The sequence below is a fragment of the Homarus americanus genome, unplaced genomic scaffold (assembly GCF_018991925.1).
Source record: "Homarus americanus isolate GMGI-L3 unplaced genomic scaffold, GMGI_Hamer_2.0 scaffold52512, whole genome shotgun sequence".
NCBI lineage: Eukaryota > Metazoa > Arthropoda > Malacostraca > Decapoda > Nephropidae > Homarus > Homarus americanus.
Window position 1 is genome coordinate 17,182,080 of NW_024735442.1, and position 19,203 is coordinate 17,201,282.

Genomic DNA, 19,203 nt, shown 5'->3' on the forward strand with positions numbered 1-19,203 from the left:
CTTCTGCAACTTAACAAACAGACAAAAGGATCAACGTGAACTGAGAAAACTTAAGAACGATATACACGTAACACTACTTACAGTATTTTGGTATAAAAGGTCTTTATTTAGATGTAAAAACACACTTAACAAGATCTTAAATATCTTAATAAATATAAATGACTAGACAAAAATATGATACAATTATACATATCATAAAATTTAATATACAGCAAATGTAACAAGAATATGATTTATATAAGAACAGTTATAGGAAACATAACATGCTAACACGAGGTCTACAAATAACAAATACAACATTGTTAAAGTAAAACTACTGGACTGATGTAAGAAGGTTTCCCTGAATACTGAGGTAGGCTTCACTGTAGGTCGGGCGGCACACACTGCACTCCTGTACCTGCTGGCTATAGTGTTGGTGCCCACGACACAGTGAAGTGTTACCCACGACATATATTAAGTGTTACCCACGACACATAGTGAAGTGTTACCCACGACACAAATCTTTCAACAAATGTCCACCTCATATTATCAACTCGTCATAAATGATAATATACTCTGGTTACAGTTAAACGCTTCCACAGTTTTAAGATCTGAAAAGTTTGAAGTCGGGACAAATAAAAGTTTTAATGACGTCAGAAATTTTGACAAGAAATTAACAGCATTATAATGTCAATAATGCATGAAAATGGGAAGAGAAGATTATGGTAACGTTTAGGATGTGTCAAGAACCAATATGACAAAAAAAAAAAAGATCAGATCGTCCTTAACGAGATTCGACACCGCATACAAATGACTTCCGACAAGAGGGGAGGCCAAGTGAGGAGGGATGAGCTCAGACAAGGAAATACTCCACCCACAAGCCGGTGGAGCTGTACGCACTGCCCCAGAGGAGTAGGGCCGCCTCGTTACCATTGGAGATGAGAGAGTAGCCGTCATTACGGTAACCACAGAGCTTAACCGTAGTGTCGTCGTTTGGGTAGGCGGAGTTCCCCGTCAGTGACACCAGCACGTAACCCCGAATGCACATCTTCTGGTAGAAACGCCGCTTGAACTGCAGTTTAGTGGGGTGGTAGGAGCTGGTGGCCAGACGCAACGTCCGGAAACGCAGCTTGATTCTGCGGCCAGCTGGCGCCTGTGGAGGACGAGGGGCCAGTAACACACACACATTGATACCGTGTTAACATGATGACTTTATAGTTTAAAGTAATAACAGCTTCCTTTCCATTTCGTCACTAATTTCCTTTTTTATAAAAAACTATCATACTTTTGAACTTTTTTGTACATTTGGTTCTCCTGAGTGTAAGTGCCGAGGTAACTATATAAAGATCAATAGTAGTAGTAGTAGGCTACGAGGATTAAAGACATCTCAAGAACTAATAAATTATAACTTCGGGGATGTGAGTCATGGTACCCGAGTTACACAAGTGAAACTGTCGTCTGATCCATTTTAGATGTTTAACAATTATTTATATTTTCATGTTACGGAGGCGGTCTTCTTACCTGTTCCGCCGTCAGCGTCTATATTTCTATAACTCCAACGTGATGTTATGATTAACAACAATAAAACTGAGGAAGCAATGGAGATAATCTGAACACCTGAATCTTACTTTGATCCACCACTCGCACTCTGTGTGCTTGGGGTACTTCTTGGGGAACCTGGGCGAGGAGAAGGAGCCTGCTGACCTCGCCTTAGAGAGAGTGACCACTTTATGGCACCAAGACGATAGACCGAAGAAGGTTACAGCCCAACTCTGAGACCCGCTCGTTGCGTTACTGGCGAAAGATGCCGTGTGGAAGGACCCTGGTAGCTGCAGTGGTCCATTACTATTGCGGCAGATCCTGAAGCATATCGAATTTCTTTTGTTGGTGGGAACTTTTTCTATAGAAATATAGACATTAAGAATATTCTTTTTGATCTTGCGAGGGATGTGAGTGTTGCACTTACCTAGCTACAGTCCCGTGAGCGCTGGTGATTTTAATGCTTTCACGACAGTCGGCCGGGAGGTTGACGGAATTCAAGGCTAAGAACATCTTCGTCGGCTGCTCCTGCAACAGATGCCTTGGCTTAGCGAGAAGCTATGTGGCAGAAAGTTCATTTGAGAAGAGGAAGGAAGTCAGTATAGAGTGATGACAGTCAAACAGTGAAACATCTCGAGTCAACGTAATAATACATACAGAACCAATAACAGTTGAAACACTCGGATAATACTTTCAGCAAGACGAGACGATTGAAAATGAAAGACTTTGTAAAACGAGGAATGGGGGAAGGATCCATACAATACGTAAAGCGAATTATGTAAAGATTAACAAACCAGCTTGTTTCACCTGATGATCGAATACCCGAACACTAACCTAACCTAACTTAGTTTTATCTAACCTATCATAAATGTGTTTAATAATCAGGTGAAATAAGGTGGGAGCACTAATGTTACACGAAGCAGTAAAATATCTTGTTTCCGGGTGATTGGGGTCCCATTCTCGGGCCTGAGGGGAGCGAGACTACGTATGTAATAATCATTTTGGGGATTAAGGTAACAATTATCACCTTGCTACCTCTGTTCTCCGTCAGCAATACCCGTTGGTCACCTCTCGCTCCCCTTGTAATCTTAATCCTCAGTTATCGAAAGACACCCCAGCTTATTTTACCTGACGATTGAACAAACTTACGCTAACTTAACTTTATCTAACCGCCTCAAGGCAGCGTTAGGGTTTTTTTTTAATCGTCAGGTGAAATAAGCTGAGGTTTCTTATCTTCAGGTGATCCATAAATGTAGAATTATTTCTTGCCAAGATCCCTAACTGCATACAATTAATTATACTCGAAGATATTACCCACCTACTACTTTCTCCGTCTCTCCTTACTAACTCTTATTCTCTCTCTCTCTCTCTCCCTATTTGCTAACTTCTACCTAGTTTAAGTTGTTGCTCTCTCTCCTGATACGCACTTTGTTGACGGTGATACTGCAGTAGAGTTGACCCTGGTAGTCCTCGGGGTAGAACGGGGAACTCCAGCTGAGTGACTTTCCCGTGTCACTGACGAGACAAGAAGACCTGAGGAAGGGACAAAGACACCATTAACACCCAGGTACCCCATCCAAGACACCATTAACACCCAGGTACTCCATCCAAGACACCATTAACACCCAGGTACTCCATCCAAGACACCATTAACACCCAGGTACTCCATCCAAGACACCATTAACACCCAGGTACTCCATCCAAGACACCATTAACACCCAGGTACTCCATCCAAGACACCATTAACACCCAGGTACTCCATCCAAGACACCATTAACACCCAGGTACTCCATCCAAGACACAGTTACGGTGGCATGGAGACACCACACCAAATGCGTCACATTATTCGAGCATTTGGCCCATAGTAGCACTGCAACAAGAGAGGTCCTCGTGTTGGCCATTTGTAACTGTCACCACGTGTTTCTGTCCAGTAAATAGAGTCAATTTTATTTTATACAGTCCTGAGGCTTCTTCCTGTGAGGAAATATGCACTGTGTAAGCTCTTGAGAGAGGGGAGAGAGCTACACAATGACCGGCCACAGAAACAGCATTGTAACATTAGCTAATGGGAAGCTTTATAGGAGCTACAACATCTCAGACAACTCCTGACTCAGAGAAGAACACGAGGCGGGAGATATATAGTTAATCCGCTAGAGAAAATTATTACATACCGACACGTGTACCGGAAGCTGACTGTGAATTGGAAGCCACGTCTCCAGCCGAGGTTTGAGGAGAAGAAGAGGACAATGTCACGGCCTTCACCGACCACCTTCTGGCCGGGTTTGAGGTCGGTGCCACAGTACCTGTAAAGGTGTTAACTAATAATTTTAATTTTGCCTCAATTGTTTGTTACAAGCCCCATAAGAACTGTTGTCTATGTACTTTGATGTAAAATGTTATTAAAATATTTGCAGTTACAAGGTTACATCAAGATAACTGTAAACCTTAATGCAGTTTCAAATCAAAGAATTTTTGTCACAGGGAACTTTGAACCCAACAAACAAGAGGACCAGAAAACTTTGACGCTAAAGAACACTGACAACAGTAAAAAGCTCTGGACCTGCCCGGACAGATATGTACCCGGCACACCTCATGCTACGACAGTATTGTTTTGACGAAATCTCAGTTTCTGAATCCAGGAAATGTTAAGTGAGAAAACAATCCTTGGGAAGAGACAGGTGACATAGGAAAGAAGGAAGGAGGTAAACATAAACAAGACATACTCGTTGCCGTAGTGAATGGACTGCGTGCGGATCTCGAGGCGGTCCCAAAGACACTGGCGGTTGGTGGCCTTCCCGAAAAGAACGAAGTCGTTGACGGTGAGAACGGGAGTCAGGCAGTCATCAGGAGACCGCACCCACCACACGCACCCGGAACCTGGCACACGCATACCCACTTTAACACAAGGACTGTATGAAAAATGGACTTGGAGGGTGGAGTCATCTAAATTACAAATACTAAAATAGTATACTGTATGTAATTATAGAAGAGCCTCTGTGTGTGTTCTCGGTTCTCATTTCTCCGCTCTCGGTCAAAAAACTGAATTTTCCAATCACACACTCAGTTGTACAAGCACCGTTCGGGTATCACTGTCACTCGGAACAAAACAAAACCAAAGATGGCGGGTCGCCCAAAGTGTTATCGTTTTTAGCTTTTCTTGAGACACAATGGATGTCTGAAATCCCACAAAACACTGCATCCCCTCACTTTATCAACAAAGGAAGTTTCAGTCTTTTGTCCAAATGATTCGTGGCGCTTGAGAATCCATGTGCATGCTGGCTGCGCTCACTGGATGTAAACAAAATTCAAATAATATGTTATCTGTAATCTCCATTTGTATGTATACAAAAATATTCCAATGACAATATATTTGAATTAGTAAAATCGATACCTTTCAATAACAAATATTACAAAACTTCAATTGTACCTGAAATGCTGCCCCTCCGAAACATTCCGACCTAGTTAATACAGATATGCTTTTAAAGTATAACTACAACTAACTGCGTCCATTAATTTACAGTAAATATGTACAGGAATACAAAGGTATAACATTAACTCCATTTATTCCTCAAGACTACCAAGCATGAACACCCTGGCGCTCATAATTCGTCCATTGCAACACTTAAGTTCAGAACACAAGCTGCAGCACAAACAATGACGGCGACTGTTTAATATTTCCCGCGGAGGATGACCTAACTATTGGCCATTATAAATTTCATCAACAGAGAATAGATACATGACTGATTTATTAATACAAGGGAACATTACTCAGATTATTAACATTCCGCCTTGTCAACTCTCATCGTATCAGTCATCCACCCATTTGGAAGTTGAAATTACTCGTTCAAAACTTAAAAAAAAAAAAAAAACATCGGAAAAACAAAATTTCAACCTAACCTAACCTGAAGAATGACCGAAACGATAATAATACCGGGAATAAAACTGATCCAGCGGCAGGTATTTTCTACGGGGCGCACTTTTTTAATAGCCCAGTGAAGTTAAGTGAGAAGAGTTTGGGTGCAATAAGCTTCACACACAGATATAGGCAAGTTTTGTTATATTGGATTAATTCATGTGGCAAGGTGAAATATACTGTAGTTGTGGTGCGATAGATAAATTACGAGAAGTTAGGTCAGGCAAGGTCAGGTTAGGTTATATTAATTACAGAAGGATTAAGTTTCGACAGGCAGGGTGAAGTTATGCAGAGAAATTTTATTCAACGTAAAAGCGGCTAAATTTGGCTTGGAAATTTTGAATTCGCGTGTATGGAGTGAGCAATAGCCCTTCAAGTCATATGTATAGTATAACAATCAGGGTTAAGCTTTGATAGCTTGCATATTAAATTGAGCTAGGTTGAGTCACGTAGTTATTGAATAACATGCCTGTATTCTGCAACGTTAGATTTTAAGATTTCTAGTGGGCAACATTTTGTTGTACAGGGAACAGGGGAACAGCACCTTTGTGGTAATTGTCAGGGTAGTTGGGTGAGGTGATGACTGCTCCCGCTTCCGTCACGTTACCTCCACACTTTGCCTTGGCTGAGGGAACACCATGGGTATTATTATTACTCAAGAAATACTGTAATACATCTGGTATCCCATCAGTGTTATGTGACTCCGTATTTGTTAATGATAGTCAACACTACAGTATAATTATAAGGTCAAAGCTCATCATTTAGCCTCAACTGATAATATATAATTGTAAATACCTTATATAATCCATATATCTACTTACCTTTTCTGAATGAAGGCATCAGGCTTAAATGTCTAGATCTTAATTTAACTGTTGGCATTAACCAGTAATGAATTTGGTGGGCTAGCTGTGACACCATTAACTTACTTGGGGTTGTGCGCGTGATTGTGCTGTACGTGATATCTAGCTTTACCCAATGTATGGCCAGTCATCTCTCCAAAATCAACATGTTTAAAGACCTGACACCAATGTGTTTCTACAGAATTACTGTATATTTGGAAGACGACTGACCAATCTTAAAATACTATTCAAAAATATCTGCTTCATGGCTGGTGTTCACTGGTACACACAATACAAGATTCACTCACGGTAATAGTCATGTGTGATGTAGCTGCAGGTGCGGCCGGAGGTGCCGGGTGGACATATACAAGCACAGGAAGAGCCGAGGTAGCCACCGTTCTTACAGGTGGAAGTAAAGGAACACGACCTTCCCCACAACTCTGTAAGGAAGAGCGACTTGACCAAGAATAGTCGACAAAGCTCTCTTCTGCTTTATTTTGGGTTACCTGAATCAATAAACCTTCTAAAATACACAATTAAATGCTGAATACATTCACAGGAATTTACTGAACTAAATCTCCAACAATATTTTATTATTTCTCAAAAAGATGCTATAATTGATGCTGTATGAAAATAATGTTATCATAACACCGTTTGGACAATACTGGACGAGTGATACGAGTGTTTCATATTCTAACAACAATAAAGGATCACTTACCTGAGCAACTGTACATTTGGTTTACAACATTAACGTCCCTGAAGGTGAGTGATGAACGCTGGCCTAAATATATCTGTTTGGTTGGGTCCTTCGTCACTATCGTTGATCTACCGTTTTTTGAGAAAGCCTAATGAAGAAAACGATAGACTTTTTATGGATAACTTTGAGATAGTAAAGACATTTGTAGAATATAATAATAATAATAATAATAATAATAATAATAATAATAATAATAATAATAATAATAATAATAATAATAATAATAATAATAATAATAATAATAATTCAGTAAAATTTCCGTACAGATTTACAACTGGATAATCATGTTTATAAACTAGCAGTTTTACAGTTGAGCATGAATATAGACTGTAGGTAATGCGGTGCAGGTACTCAAAGAGATTAGAACACCAGCAGTTGTCTAGCTTATACTATAGGTAGGCAAGAGGTGATTTAATAGACGTTTATAAATACCTCAGGGTACATTACTTAATCAAGCGTTCATACCTCGCGCACATGATCTTCAGTATTATTCAGCGTTAATAACCGTTCCAGTAACAACTTATTTTCTATTACATAACACGAAAGGATAGTGCTAGTCTCACATTAAATACAGTTAGAATTAACTAAACCAATAACACCTGAGAAACATGTATCAAGTGTAAGACGTACAACATTGCAATGTTTTACAAGAACAGTAAAAGTAAAGTATGAAAATATAGGTACAAGCGTTTAGTAAAAGAGCGCTGTAATTAAGTTATAGTAGGAAACTTAAGTGTTACCGTGGAATGGTAGTGCATGATGGAGGTGAAGTCGTACTCGACGCCGTAGTGTTTAGTTTTCTCTTTAAGGAAGTTCTTCTCCATGTTGCTCTGAACGTTGGTGAAGTTTATCTATAAAAACACAACTTTAAAATCAGTCCAAAATAAAGAAACGAATCTATTAATCTAAGACACAATAATTTAATCATTAATTTTGGTAAAATGTATAGATCATGGAAGGCCTTTAGAAGACAAATCCTTAAGCCTTAGTATTTCTAGAGGTGAGATGTTTTACCCCTATATAGTCGTTCCTGTCAGCACGGCTTTGTTCGTGGTAGAGACCGAGGACGTGACCGAGCTCGTGCAGGATGGTGCCGAGCTGGGGAGACCACATACACTCAAAGTATTATGTCTGTCGCAGTCACAGTGAAACAAATAAACTTGCAAAAACATTTTCTAAATTAAATGATTGTACAATTATTCAACAAGGAAAGACTAAACATACACTCAATTAACAACAAATCAATGTAGAAGTGACAAGACACGCGTTTCCTTATTCAACATTATACTGTACCAGGTAGTCAAAACTTTCCCAGGTTCTATACCCTAAAATTTAAATACAGGCTCCAATAACATTTGAAAATTTGGATAGTATGTGTCAAAATTATTGATAGTTCATGAAGATGCACCTTACTCCTTGCCAGAAAAGACGCCGATAGTCTGAGGACGACAGCAGTCATAAAGTCAACCTTGTACTAAAAGGAGGAATCCATAATTTTTGTTAATCGACTTACGTTATAGCAGCCCTGGCCTAGAGAGATGACCTGGGCGTTACTCCTCATGTTGCCGACGAAGCTGTAACACCCGCTGCCGCTCTTCACCTTGATGAAGGGCCGAGTATGGATGCCGTCACTGATCTTAACAAACTTGACGCAGGTGCTCTTCTCCCACACGTCCATGGCATCACGGACTTTCAATGGATCCAACACTGAAGGCGAGTAAAAATAAGATAGTTGGTCACGAAGTGTATATTGTGTTTTATAAAGTAATACGAGTTTGTTGACCACAAATCCTTATAAAAAGTATGAAGTGCAAATCATGTACTTTGAAGGATCAATGGAAAATTAATCTAATACATATATATATATATATATATATATATATATATATATATATATATATATATATATATATATATATATATATATATATATATAACACAAGGAAAGAAGAAAACACGAAGTTGCTTTCGTGTAATTCACAGTCTCTCACCCCTGAAGATGTGAATTACACGAAAGCGCTTGGGAACTTCGTGTTTTCTTCTTTCCTTGTGGTTATCAGCATATACCATCACGCGCACCTACAGTGATTTACTTGTATATATATATATATATATATATATATATATATATATATATATATATATATATATATATATATATATATATATATATATATATATATATATATATATATATATATATATATATATATATATATATATATATATATATATACAGTATATATATATATAATTTGGTATGGTATATTACTCAACATTACCCACACACCAGTCAACATCCACACAAACATTATCATCCTTCCTTCCGGTACTCTAGGCACCACCTGCATGGCCAACACATGAACGTGGAGAATCACCTGCTTCTCAGCCACCACCTGCACACACACACACACCTGAGTATGTCATCACGTAATGTATAGTGGGCCAGCCGGAGGTGGCATCGACGGGCCAGAGGCGGGCCACGTTTTTTATGGCCTTCCTGGTAGTGGCACTGCTGTTGTCTCTCTCCAAGTAATGCCACTCCTGTCCATCCATCACGATGTCCCCCTCAAACAGGTGCTTATCATCATCAATCTTTGGCGGGTTCAGCAACTCTAGAGGCAGCTGTTGGAGGGGGCGGAGGAACATCATTCCAGTGTATGTAGCACTTAAGGTACGCAGAGAAAGAAAGCAGATTACCAGCGCCTACCGGAGCCGACAAGCGCCATGAATATGACCAAATGGTAGTAGGCAGCTACCAAACAGGGAGGTACTACCGCCTGGGAAGATATTGGAAGCATAATGTGTTGTCTAATGGTCGACTCTACTGCCATATGGCATCACAAAAATTGTGACCAAGTCCCAGGTTCCTCATCTGACTTTCTGCCTCATTTACACACAATTGTTTCTCTTACTATTGACAACACAACATACATATATTGTTTCTAACTTTTGATCTTTTTTGTATTTTTTTGTGGTTTATTATTATTATTATTATTATTATTATTATTATTATTATTATTATTATTATTATTATTATTATTATTATTATTATTATTATTATTATTATTATTACATTTTCGTCCCCCAGGCCCCGATGTGGGTCAGTGACCTGTGCCTTGGTGGGCTAATCCCCACAAAAAAAAATGCTATCATGTGCGGCCGCACACAGTAGGAGGTTCAAGAGTGTCGGCGCGAGTATCGTGCGCCTACAAGTTTACTGGAATGAACAAACAATTCTTTTCACGCTTGCCTGCACGGGTAGACGTGTTGCTGTGGAGTGTGGAGGAATTGCACCATGGATGTTGAGGTGTTGATATCGTGTGTATTTGAGAGACCTGCAGTGTGGGACAAAAGAAACAAAGTACACACAAACAGAAATATTGTGGATAAATGCTGGGTTGAAGTCTGCAAGGAAATAAACTGTGATGGTAAGTAAAAAAAAAAATAGGGGGCAGTTAAGGCTTTACTGTAATACTACACCATGTTTTCGTCAAACGATGTTTCACCTACTTCAAAATGAAGTTGAAAGTGTTCCATGTCACTCTCATGTACTGAAGAACCTACTTGGGTCCCTTTTGAATTCCGAAAAGAGATGGTGATATTCACCGTAATGTTCTTTACTTCGATTGATTTCATGAATTCCAATTTTTTTTCTTTTGATTTTTGCATGAACACTGTCGACCAAAAGAAAATCTTTGTCAGACGATGAGCTTGACATGATCACTGTAGAGCAGCTGGACCACAACTCGCTGATAAACCTGCTTTTTCTGTGTCCACCTACCAGTGCTGACTGCCGGCACCGGTAGGCGCAGGTTACCAGCTTGCAAGCTGGTAACCTGCTTTCTTTCTGAGCGTACCCTTACACAGGACTAAAACAATGCTATCTTATAAGCTAGGAACATATTATTATTCCTTCCAACTCAACCCTGTTCTAAGTTTACCGAATGTGCTCCAAAATAATGTACGTATGGGAGACATGAAATGCTCTTCTAACTATTGAAGTTTGAGTGTGTGTGTGTGTGTGTGTGTGTCCAGTAAACAAGGAGGCAGCATGCTCGGCATTGCACTGGACCGTTTTTCTTTCCCCAACTGAAAAGCTTGGTACCTGGCCGAACTTGGGATGCCCACCCTGCAGCACGGAAGCTCCGACTCCACAGTAAAAGATGGCGTCTCCCGAAAAATTACGAGAGTACTATTACATGTGGTGGAACCATTATATCGATTGCTCCAGTACCAATTAAGGTAAATTTGCATTTCTTTAACCAATATGGCTCTCGAGTTGAGCCCCACCCCACACTAAAAAAAAAAATCCAACAAAAATCAATCGAATAATTAACAAGAAAACATCAGAAAAACACATTGTTCAACTAAAAAACTAACCTAACCTAGAATCAATACCTTAATTAAATGCATATTGGTTGAAAATGCAACACTACCCCGATTATTATTCTATGATATGAAGATTTAAACATCTAGGCCTAACCCCTTAGACACGAGGATCTTGGGTACTAACTGTGGGTCTCGTCACGTCAGTAGTGGCAGGCGCTTGCTTCAACAATCTTCCCATACAAGATACTTACAAATATATCACTTTATTGTTCCTTACCACTGAAAGTCCTTGAAAAGAAAATGTTTTAAAAAATATTTCATACTTAACGTCATTGGTATTTACTGACAAGAGAGAATTTCATTTGTCGTTAGTTTAGCGGTGATTAATGTAGACCACTTGAGTCAGGACAGCTGTGGGCGCCATTAACATAGGCATGAATCTATTAAACACTAATAAATATCAACCTCTTTACATGTTAATATAGAGAGAAAAGAAAATTTATTGTCACCTTTTCCATTTACTTTCATTTTATATAACTTTCATATTATTATTATTATTATTAAAATTATTATTATTATTATTATGATTGTTATTATTATTGTTGTTTCTAGGATTCTTCATTGCATGGTTACTCAATAATTATTTGCGAAGGGCCTGCAGTCACATAAATTTCCTGGGTGACGAATGTCCGGATGAGAGAATTGATGTAAAATGAAGTAATAACAAACAAATAAAAGCACACATTACCATTTGTCTCTGGCTACATGCATTAAAATAAAAAAAAATGTGTTGACAATGCAAAGGATTACAGAAATTAACTAGTTCCCCGTAAAACAACAACACCAACAAAGTCATGGTATGTGCAGCAGGGTCTACAGTAACCATTCATCTCTTGTTGACGAAACCCTTAGGTGCGTGGAATAAAAAGAATTAACTAATTTTCTGTAACAATAAAACGCTGCACGTAATGTTATGTACAGTGGGTCTTTCATTAATCATCATTAGTGCGAAAAATGACACTGTGCTTCTTGCCTAAGGTGTTCATTGGTGATGTTAGGGAGGTATTTGGTCACAATTATAATGGCGGAGAAACCAGACTCACGGCAGTAAGTGGAGCCAAACATTATGATGATATGCGATGTGAATTAGTGCAGATGATGGGAACCAGCTGGAAAAATACCTTCGTGTCCAGAAAGTAACGGATCACACTCACCAAACTCCTCTCTCAAGGCCACATTTTCTTGGAGTTCAATTAGTTCCATTTGGATTGATGCAGCACATACCCAATTGAACGTCTGCTTTGCTTCGTCTGAAAACTCGGAGAAGGGTTCTAAGTGAACAGCAGCAGCTGTCTCCCAAGAAAGAAATCATCAATAAGCTTCTCGGTGAACTGAACATGGTTATGATCTTTCTCTCCTCTGGTTTACTCCAAAAGCTTAGGGAAGTGGAGAAATTTTCTCTGGAAATCAAACCTGAAAAGTTCCAGTTTCTTCTGGAAAGTTCAAACTGCTGATAACGGATCACACACTGTACTGTTCCCTCCTTGCAGCTTGACACCGAGATCGTTGAGATGAGATGTAGTGTCTGCTAAAAATGATACAATTTACATTTTTATTCTCATCTTGGCAAACCCTGGAAACTGGTTTGTCTTGGCACTCGTTTAGTCTTTGATAAAATCTTGTATCTCCTCGCTAATGGACCAAAACCTACCCTTACCGAGCCATCTCATATTGTTGTAGTGATGAGTTTGCTCGCAGGAAGGAGACTAGTTTCATCATCTTCACGACCACAGTACACTCATCACCCAGACTGGCACACTGGACAGATTGGTGGATTATGCAGTGGTATGATAACGTGTCAGGGAGGTCCTCTGTCACACGTCTAACCAGTCGAATCCCACTTCTTATCATGAGTGGAGTTCTATCTATAGTGAATGAAACCACTAACTTGAGAACTATCCCTCTTTGTGTTAGCATCCCTTTAGTGCCGCGGTCCGCCACCCGAGTACCCCTGCTTTATTTTGACCCCAAATCTGGGGTTTGAGGTAAGAGCGTTAATTCTTTCCCATTTCACAATACTTCAGATATTCTGGTCATTAAAGTGAAAAATACATGGCTAAGCCCCATGAAGATGGACTTCCCGTATGTAGTGGTAACGTTGATATCGACGACAGCACAGTACAGTATATACACACCCTAGAGATGAACTCCACAGGATTCTTTGGTCTTGTTACCCTGTGTCACGAGTTGCTGCCTGCCTTAGATATGACAACTTAGAATTATTCTTCCGAGATTAAGTTCAATTATCTCTCACTCATGCACAACGTTAAGTTTACCATAACTACTTACTGTAACTCTTATAATTTAACAATTTGAATTTGAATATGATTACATCGCTTAAACTTAAATTTTAGTATCAATAAAATTTCGATTCCAGTATCATAATATATTAGTGTTCCTTATTACTAGGTCTACTAGTGTGCTAGTATCACTACACCCACTACAGTTAAATAGTTCATTTCAAATTGTAATGAAGAAAATTTCTTCTCAGCTCCTCAGGCAGTTCGTCGGACCATAAGTAATGTTCAAGTGTTTAAGGACAGCATATATAAGTCGGGGACACACACACACACACACACACACACACGGTCGTTTGTTTAGTGTTGTAGTCATCCAGGGGGAACATTGTACAAAGATAAAGACGATGGTACATACAAATTGTGAACCTGTTTTTCAAAATGGTTTTCTCCCCTGTGATGTCTACATCACTTGTTCAATTAATACTTTCATTGATTCGCTTCGGCTCTTAAAGCTATAAATTTATGATCATATTCCTCTAATGTTCACTAGGGCACGCCAATTACCCCGTGTGGCCAGCCTCTTTAGTTGTGAAATCTTGGAATAACCTGCCAGAGTGTGTTGTGACGGCACCGAGTGTGAACTTATCTAAGACCAGACTCGACTAACACTAACAGAATGTTCTGGTACATTTTAGAGCCCAAGCGGCTACTACACCAAACGCGTTTCCCAGACCTAGGTCGTGGCGGGCCGGGGTGATGTGACGTCCCTTGACTGGGTTCAAAAGCAACTAGCTCCATACCATATGGTGTTTACGCCTACCGTTGTACAGGTAGTGTTGATGATGTCACTTAAACACCAACAACGTCCTTCATTCTTCCATGACTAATAGCTGTCTCCAGTCACACCCTTGACTCATCAAAACTTCACATTCCTTAGTAACTCCCTCCAGAAACAACCAACCCAGATGATCATTAAAGGAATGTCAACATCCGTTACTCTTAAGAACATCATCACTCCGACCGTTAACAAACATACCATCCGACGTTATTTTCACTCTTAAAACACTTATACAGTTAAAGGATGTGTTAGTGAGAAGGAAATTGTAATATGTTAAATATTACGAAGTTTCCCATAGCAGCTTGTGGTCACACAGAATCTCTCATCATCTACAGTACAACACCTTCCAGATAATAAAACGTTCACTTTTCACTAGACGTTTAGACCAAGCCACGGGAGGTACAATTTATCATGCTGACAACTTGACTCTGGTTGTGTCAGCTGGGAGATGACTCATGTCGCTGACCACCTGGCTCTCCCTACTGGCATACTAAGGGCTGTTGTGGTGACAGGAAGAGTAACTCACGGTGTTGGTGTACTCAAGGTCATGATGGTGGTGCCAGGGGAAGAGAGACTCACGGTGTTAATGAGAGTCTTCATTTTTGGGTCGTCATCCTCGGACACATGGGCGGGACAGAGAGGCATGTGGGCGGCTGCCGTTTCCACGCTCTCCACTGCTCTAGCCTGTAAGGACAAAAAATGTAGTTATTTAGTATTGCGTTTCTATCAACTTCAAACTGTTAGGCCCGTTGTTTGGATGCGAATTCTAGCTGCACTGCTCTATATTATTCTTAAAATTCAACGTCACGTATAAAAATCTGGAACTGCTCACCCGAACAAGTGTGAGGATTGACTGCAAAAGAAGAACAGTGAGTATAAGACGAAGTGTGTTGGTGTTCGTGATAGGGACATGAGACCCGTCCTTGCCAGCCATCCTGACACGCTGCGGTTCTAATTTTGATACACTGGTGATATTGGCACATGTATAGTGGTAATGGTGGTGTTGGTGGAGGGTGTGGTGACTTGCTACGGTAGTGGTGAACTTTTTCTACCCTTGGTGGTGGTAGTGACCGCGACGGTGGTTCACGCTTGACTGAGGTAGAGTGGCTGGGACTTGGGAGGAATATATATACCTGTATACAGTACAGTATATACAGTGTACAAGTCGAGCTGGGAACAGTATATAATTAACCTATAGGAAACGGCCTTGTGTTAAGAGTATATGGGGTAGGGGAGGGAGGAGAGGAGGTTGACCTGAGGCAGCGGTAGTGGAGTGGAAAGAGAGGTAAATAAATACTGAAGAAAAAAAGTGAAGTTGGGAATGGTAAATATTTAGACCGTGACTGTTGCTAGTTTGGCGGACAATTTTGGTCTCATTTTGCTCAACAGTTGATGCTTAATGCAACGGAGATATTCTTTTATGTCGAAACGCCCAAAAAAAAGTTTTTTCAACTATTGAGTTGAGAATCACGAAGCAAATTAAAATGCATTCTTTTTTTTTTACTTTACTATGACCGATCTCCATTGAAAAGCAACAAATATTGAGGAAGCTGAAACCGAAATTGTCGCCAATTATTACCTGGAAGCGTAATTGGGGGCTCTGCCCCTCAGTTATGCTCAATATTTCTAATCCAATCCTTACCAATCGTAACCTAACCTAACCTAACCTAACTTCAGTCGATAACTTTCCCCGCTTACAAAAACTGACGTCCATAACAAAAATCACTTTCAGGTATTAATCATTTCCACAACACTACAACATTTCCTAAATTGATCAAAACATATTAGTGGGGAATGTCAATGTAATAACAGTCAGGGTCCAAATATTAGCAGAGGAATAAAGTAAATAATGAGAAATGGTAAAATTCAGAGGATAAAAACGATTGAGGAGAAATAGGTAAGAAAAAAATAAGGGAAGAGGAGGTGGGACAGGTGTTACTTACTCATCAGTCAGGTAAGTGAATTATCTGTGACGTCGGGACGCACACATCGGCCCATCGTTTCCTATAGAGTCTTCTGAGCTTATGTAGGTCATTGACTTTTAAATGGAACGCTCTGGGAGGTTAATCTCCAACCGAATTAGCGGTGTATTACGGATCCTTTGGGTAGACACTTTACCCCTTAAAAGTGGTGGGCAGACTTATTTATCTTTTTTTTTACGGGAATTAGCCCACCCGGACACATGTCGAACGACCCACAACGGGGCCTAGGGGACGAAATAATAAGAACAATGAAATTAAAAATAGAGAAGAAAAGGTTATACTGAGTTAATCTACACCACGAAGATGCCGGAAAACCAGCTTTTTACAGTGAGATAGATTGTATAAGTAATGGAAACACAAAAGAAGGCAGAGCATTCCACAGTTTGGCTGTGTGAGGAAAGAAGGATGTACTATAACGGGTTATTCTAGTGTGACCGACATCCACAGAGAAACGGTGAGCACCGCGGGCAAGATGTGTGTTACGAGCCCACGGCCTTGCCTGCGGTACACAGGATCCCAAATCCACCGAACATTGCCCGTTAAAGTCCCTGTAAAAGAGAGAGAGTGAAGTAACGTTGCGGCGAAGAGAAAAGGAAGAAAGATTATCAACTAAAGGAGGAGAGTTAATAAGACGAAATGCCTTTGATTCCACCCTATCTAACAGTTGGACAGATGAAGAGTCACACCCCAGATATGAGAGCAGTACTCCAAGTTAGGATGAATGATTCCCGTATATACTTGAAGCAACTGCTCAGGAGTGAAGTAGCTACGGCAGCTGTACAGTATTCCCAACTTTCGGGAGACAGCTTTAGCTATGTTAAGGATGTGTGATTTCCATGACATATTGGAGGAAATGGTGAGGCCGAGCATATCTATTTTAAAATTTGGCAGAATGATAGCATTCTGAAATGTAATTGGTGGGAGATCATCTAATTTAGAAAGTGTAAGTGGTAAATACTGAGTGTTATTACAATTGAATTCAACCAAGTTTGTAACCTCCCCATGCAGAGAAGCTGCACATATCCGCATTGATAGAAATAATATCAGCTCTAGAAACAGATCTAGTTTGAGAGTTAGGAGGAAGGGGAAAATGTGAGGAAGAGTGAAGAGTAGAATCATCAGCGTAAGAATGGATATAATTAATTGTAGCGTAAAGTAAATCATTGATAAAAAGAAGGAAGAGAGTAGATGAAAGAACAGAACCCTGTGGGACACCACTATTGGGAGAGAAAGAGCGAGAGATCGATCCCTCGACAACAACTGCCATGGATCGGTTCTCAAGGAACCTAGAGATTAGAAAAGAAAGTGGGGGAGAGAAACCATAAGAGGAAAGTTTAGAAAGCAAAGACTTTTGCCATACCCTGTCAAATGCTTTGGAGATGTCGAGGGCCACGATGAAAGTTTCCCCATAATCCCTAAACAGAGGTATATATGCGAGCCTGAGGACATATGCCTACCAGAAAGACTACTCTTACTAACAATAGACCTTCTATTCAAAGTGGTCGCTGGACACCTAGCTGTGACCGTCAGTGTCACAGATCAGGCAAATTTTCTACGTCTATCTTTAAGATCTAATCAGAGATTGAATTTGTCAGGAAAGAGGTGAAATGGAGTTATATATGCAAGAGCAACTCGACTCGCCTGACCGCAGACCACATCCCAGGTCAAAACAGCCGTTAAGTTTTGGAGAATTTTGAGTTTGACAGAAACTGTTCAGTAGATTAATGACTTTCTAAAATAGACAACTGACACTAACTAAACTACAAACATCAGATTTCCTGATGTTTGGGCGACAAAATAATATAACCAGTAGCGATCGGAAACTCAGGATGTCCCTACGAACGACATAAAATAGGCCACTCAGACTGACAAACTCGACACTCACTTACTTGTCAAGTTTTACTAACAATAAGGACAGTTGAAACTTTCAACACCACTCACAATGGACCATGAATGTTCCAACTGTAAATAGATATATCTCGGTTGCCTCACCAATTGCAACCACAGTTGCAATTTCAAATTCTGTCATTACTAATGAATAATGAAGTCTCGGGTGCATTCTAAGATTGAGAGAAAACGGAGGACTCAGGCGTCCTGAAGCGATGAGAAAACGGACTTCTTCGATGGGGGATTTCAATAAGAAAGCATACCTACATGTTTTGTGGGCTATTGAGCGTAATATGAATCGTCTGATTTTACGTTAACTGACGTGTATGACCGTGGTCATTACAACCTCGCTTGCAACCAGCCTCTGGAACTCCTTTTCAACCCTTCTACACTGCATCTTTGCTTGGTTTCTGGCTCTTGCATACATCCTCCTGTCCTGCTCATCATTTGACCCAACCCACGTCTTAACTTTGTCGACCGCCGCAGGTTCATGTGTAGGGATCCCCTCGTATTTCCTAGAGGCACTGGGTTTGGTTTTGGGTATATATTTATCGATCACGTGGGTCACTTTACTAGTTATGATATTCAGCATAGTGTCTGCGTTCTTGTGCCTAAATGAGTCAGGTCAGTGGATACCCCTCATCATGTAAAGCTATAGATATTTCACGTGCGACTAGTTCACACAACAGCGGTAACACTCATGTGAGGTTATTACTTTTGTCACCGCGTATACAACCTAATTTATTAACATGGTAGTGACTGGTGACTACAATAGGGATACATCACACATTTAAAACACCCGCCGGGCTCCCACTCCCGGGTGCTCCAACTGCTGCT

At 40.1% G+C, this 19,203-nt stretch overlaps 1 protein-coding gene across 1 annotated transcript; it reads right to left on the minus strand.

Annotated features, from left to right (window-relative positions):
- Positions 1 to 247: 247 nt before the first annotated feature.
- LOC121870947 (embryonic protein UVS.2-like) lies at positions 248 to 15,431 on the minus strand. Its single transcript, XM_042372920.1, has 14 exons — positions 15,330 to 15,431; positions 15,077 to 15,181; positions 9,442 to 9,652; positions 8,541 to 8,734; positions 8,042 to 8,125; positions 7,768 to 7,878; positions 6,579 to 6,776; positions 6,253 to 6,257; positions 4,242 to 4,427; positions 3,690 to 3,821; positions 2,946 to 3,051; positions 1,946 to 2,046; positions 1,608 to 1,839; positions 248 to 1,132 (listed from the first exon to the last, which is right to left on the minus strand). Exons 1-14 carry the CDS (start codon positions 15,429 to 15,431, stop codon positions 833 to 835), a joined length of 2,067 nt encoding a protein of 688 aa, XP_042228854.1. The 3' UTR covers positions 248 to 832.
- Positions 15,432 to 19,203: the final 3,772 nt, after the last annotated feature.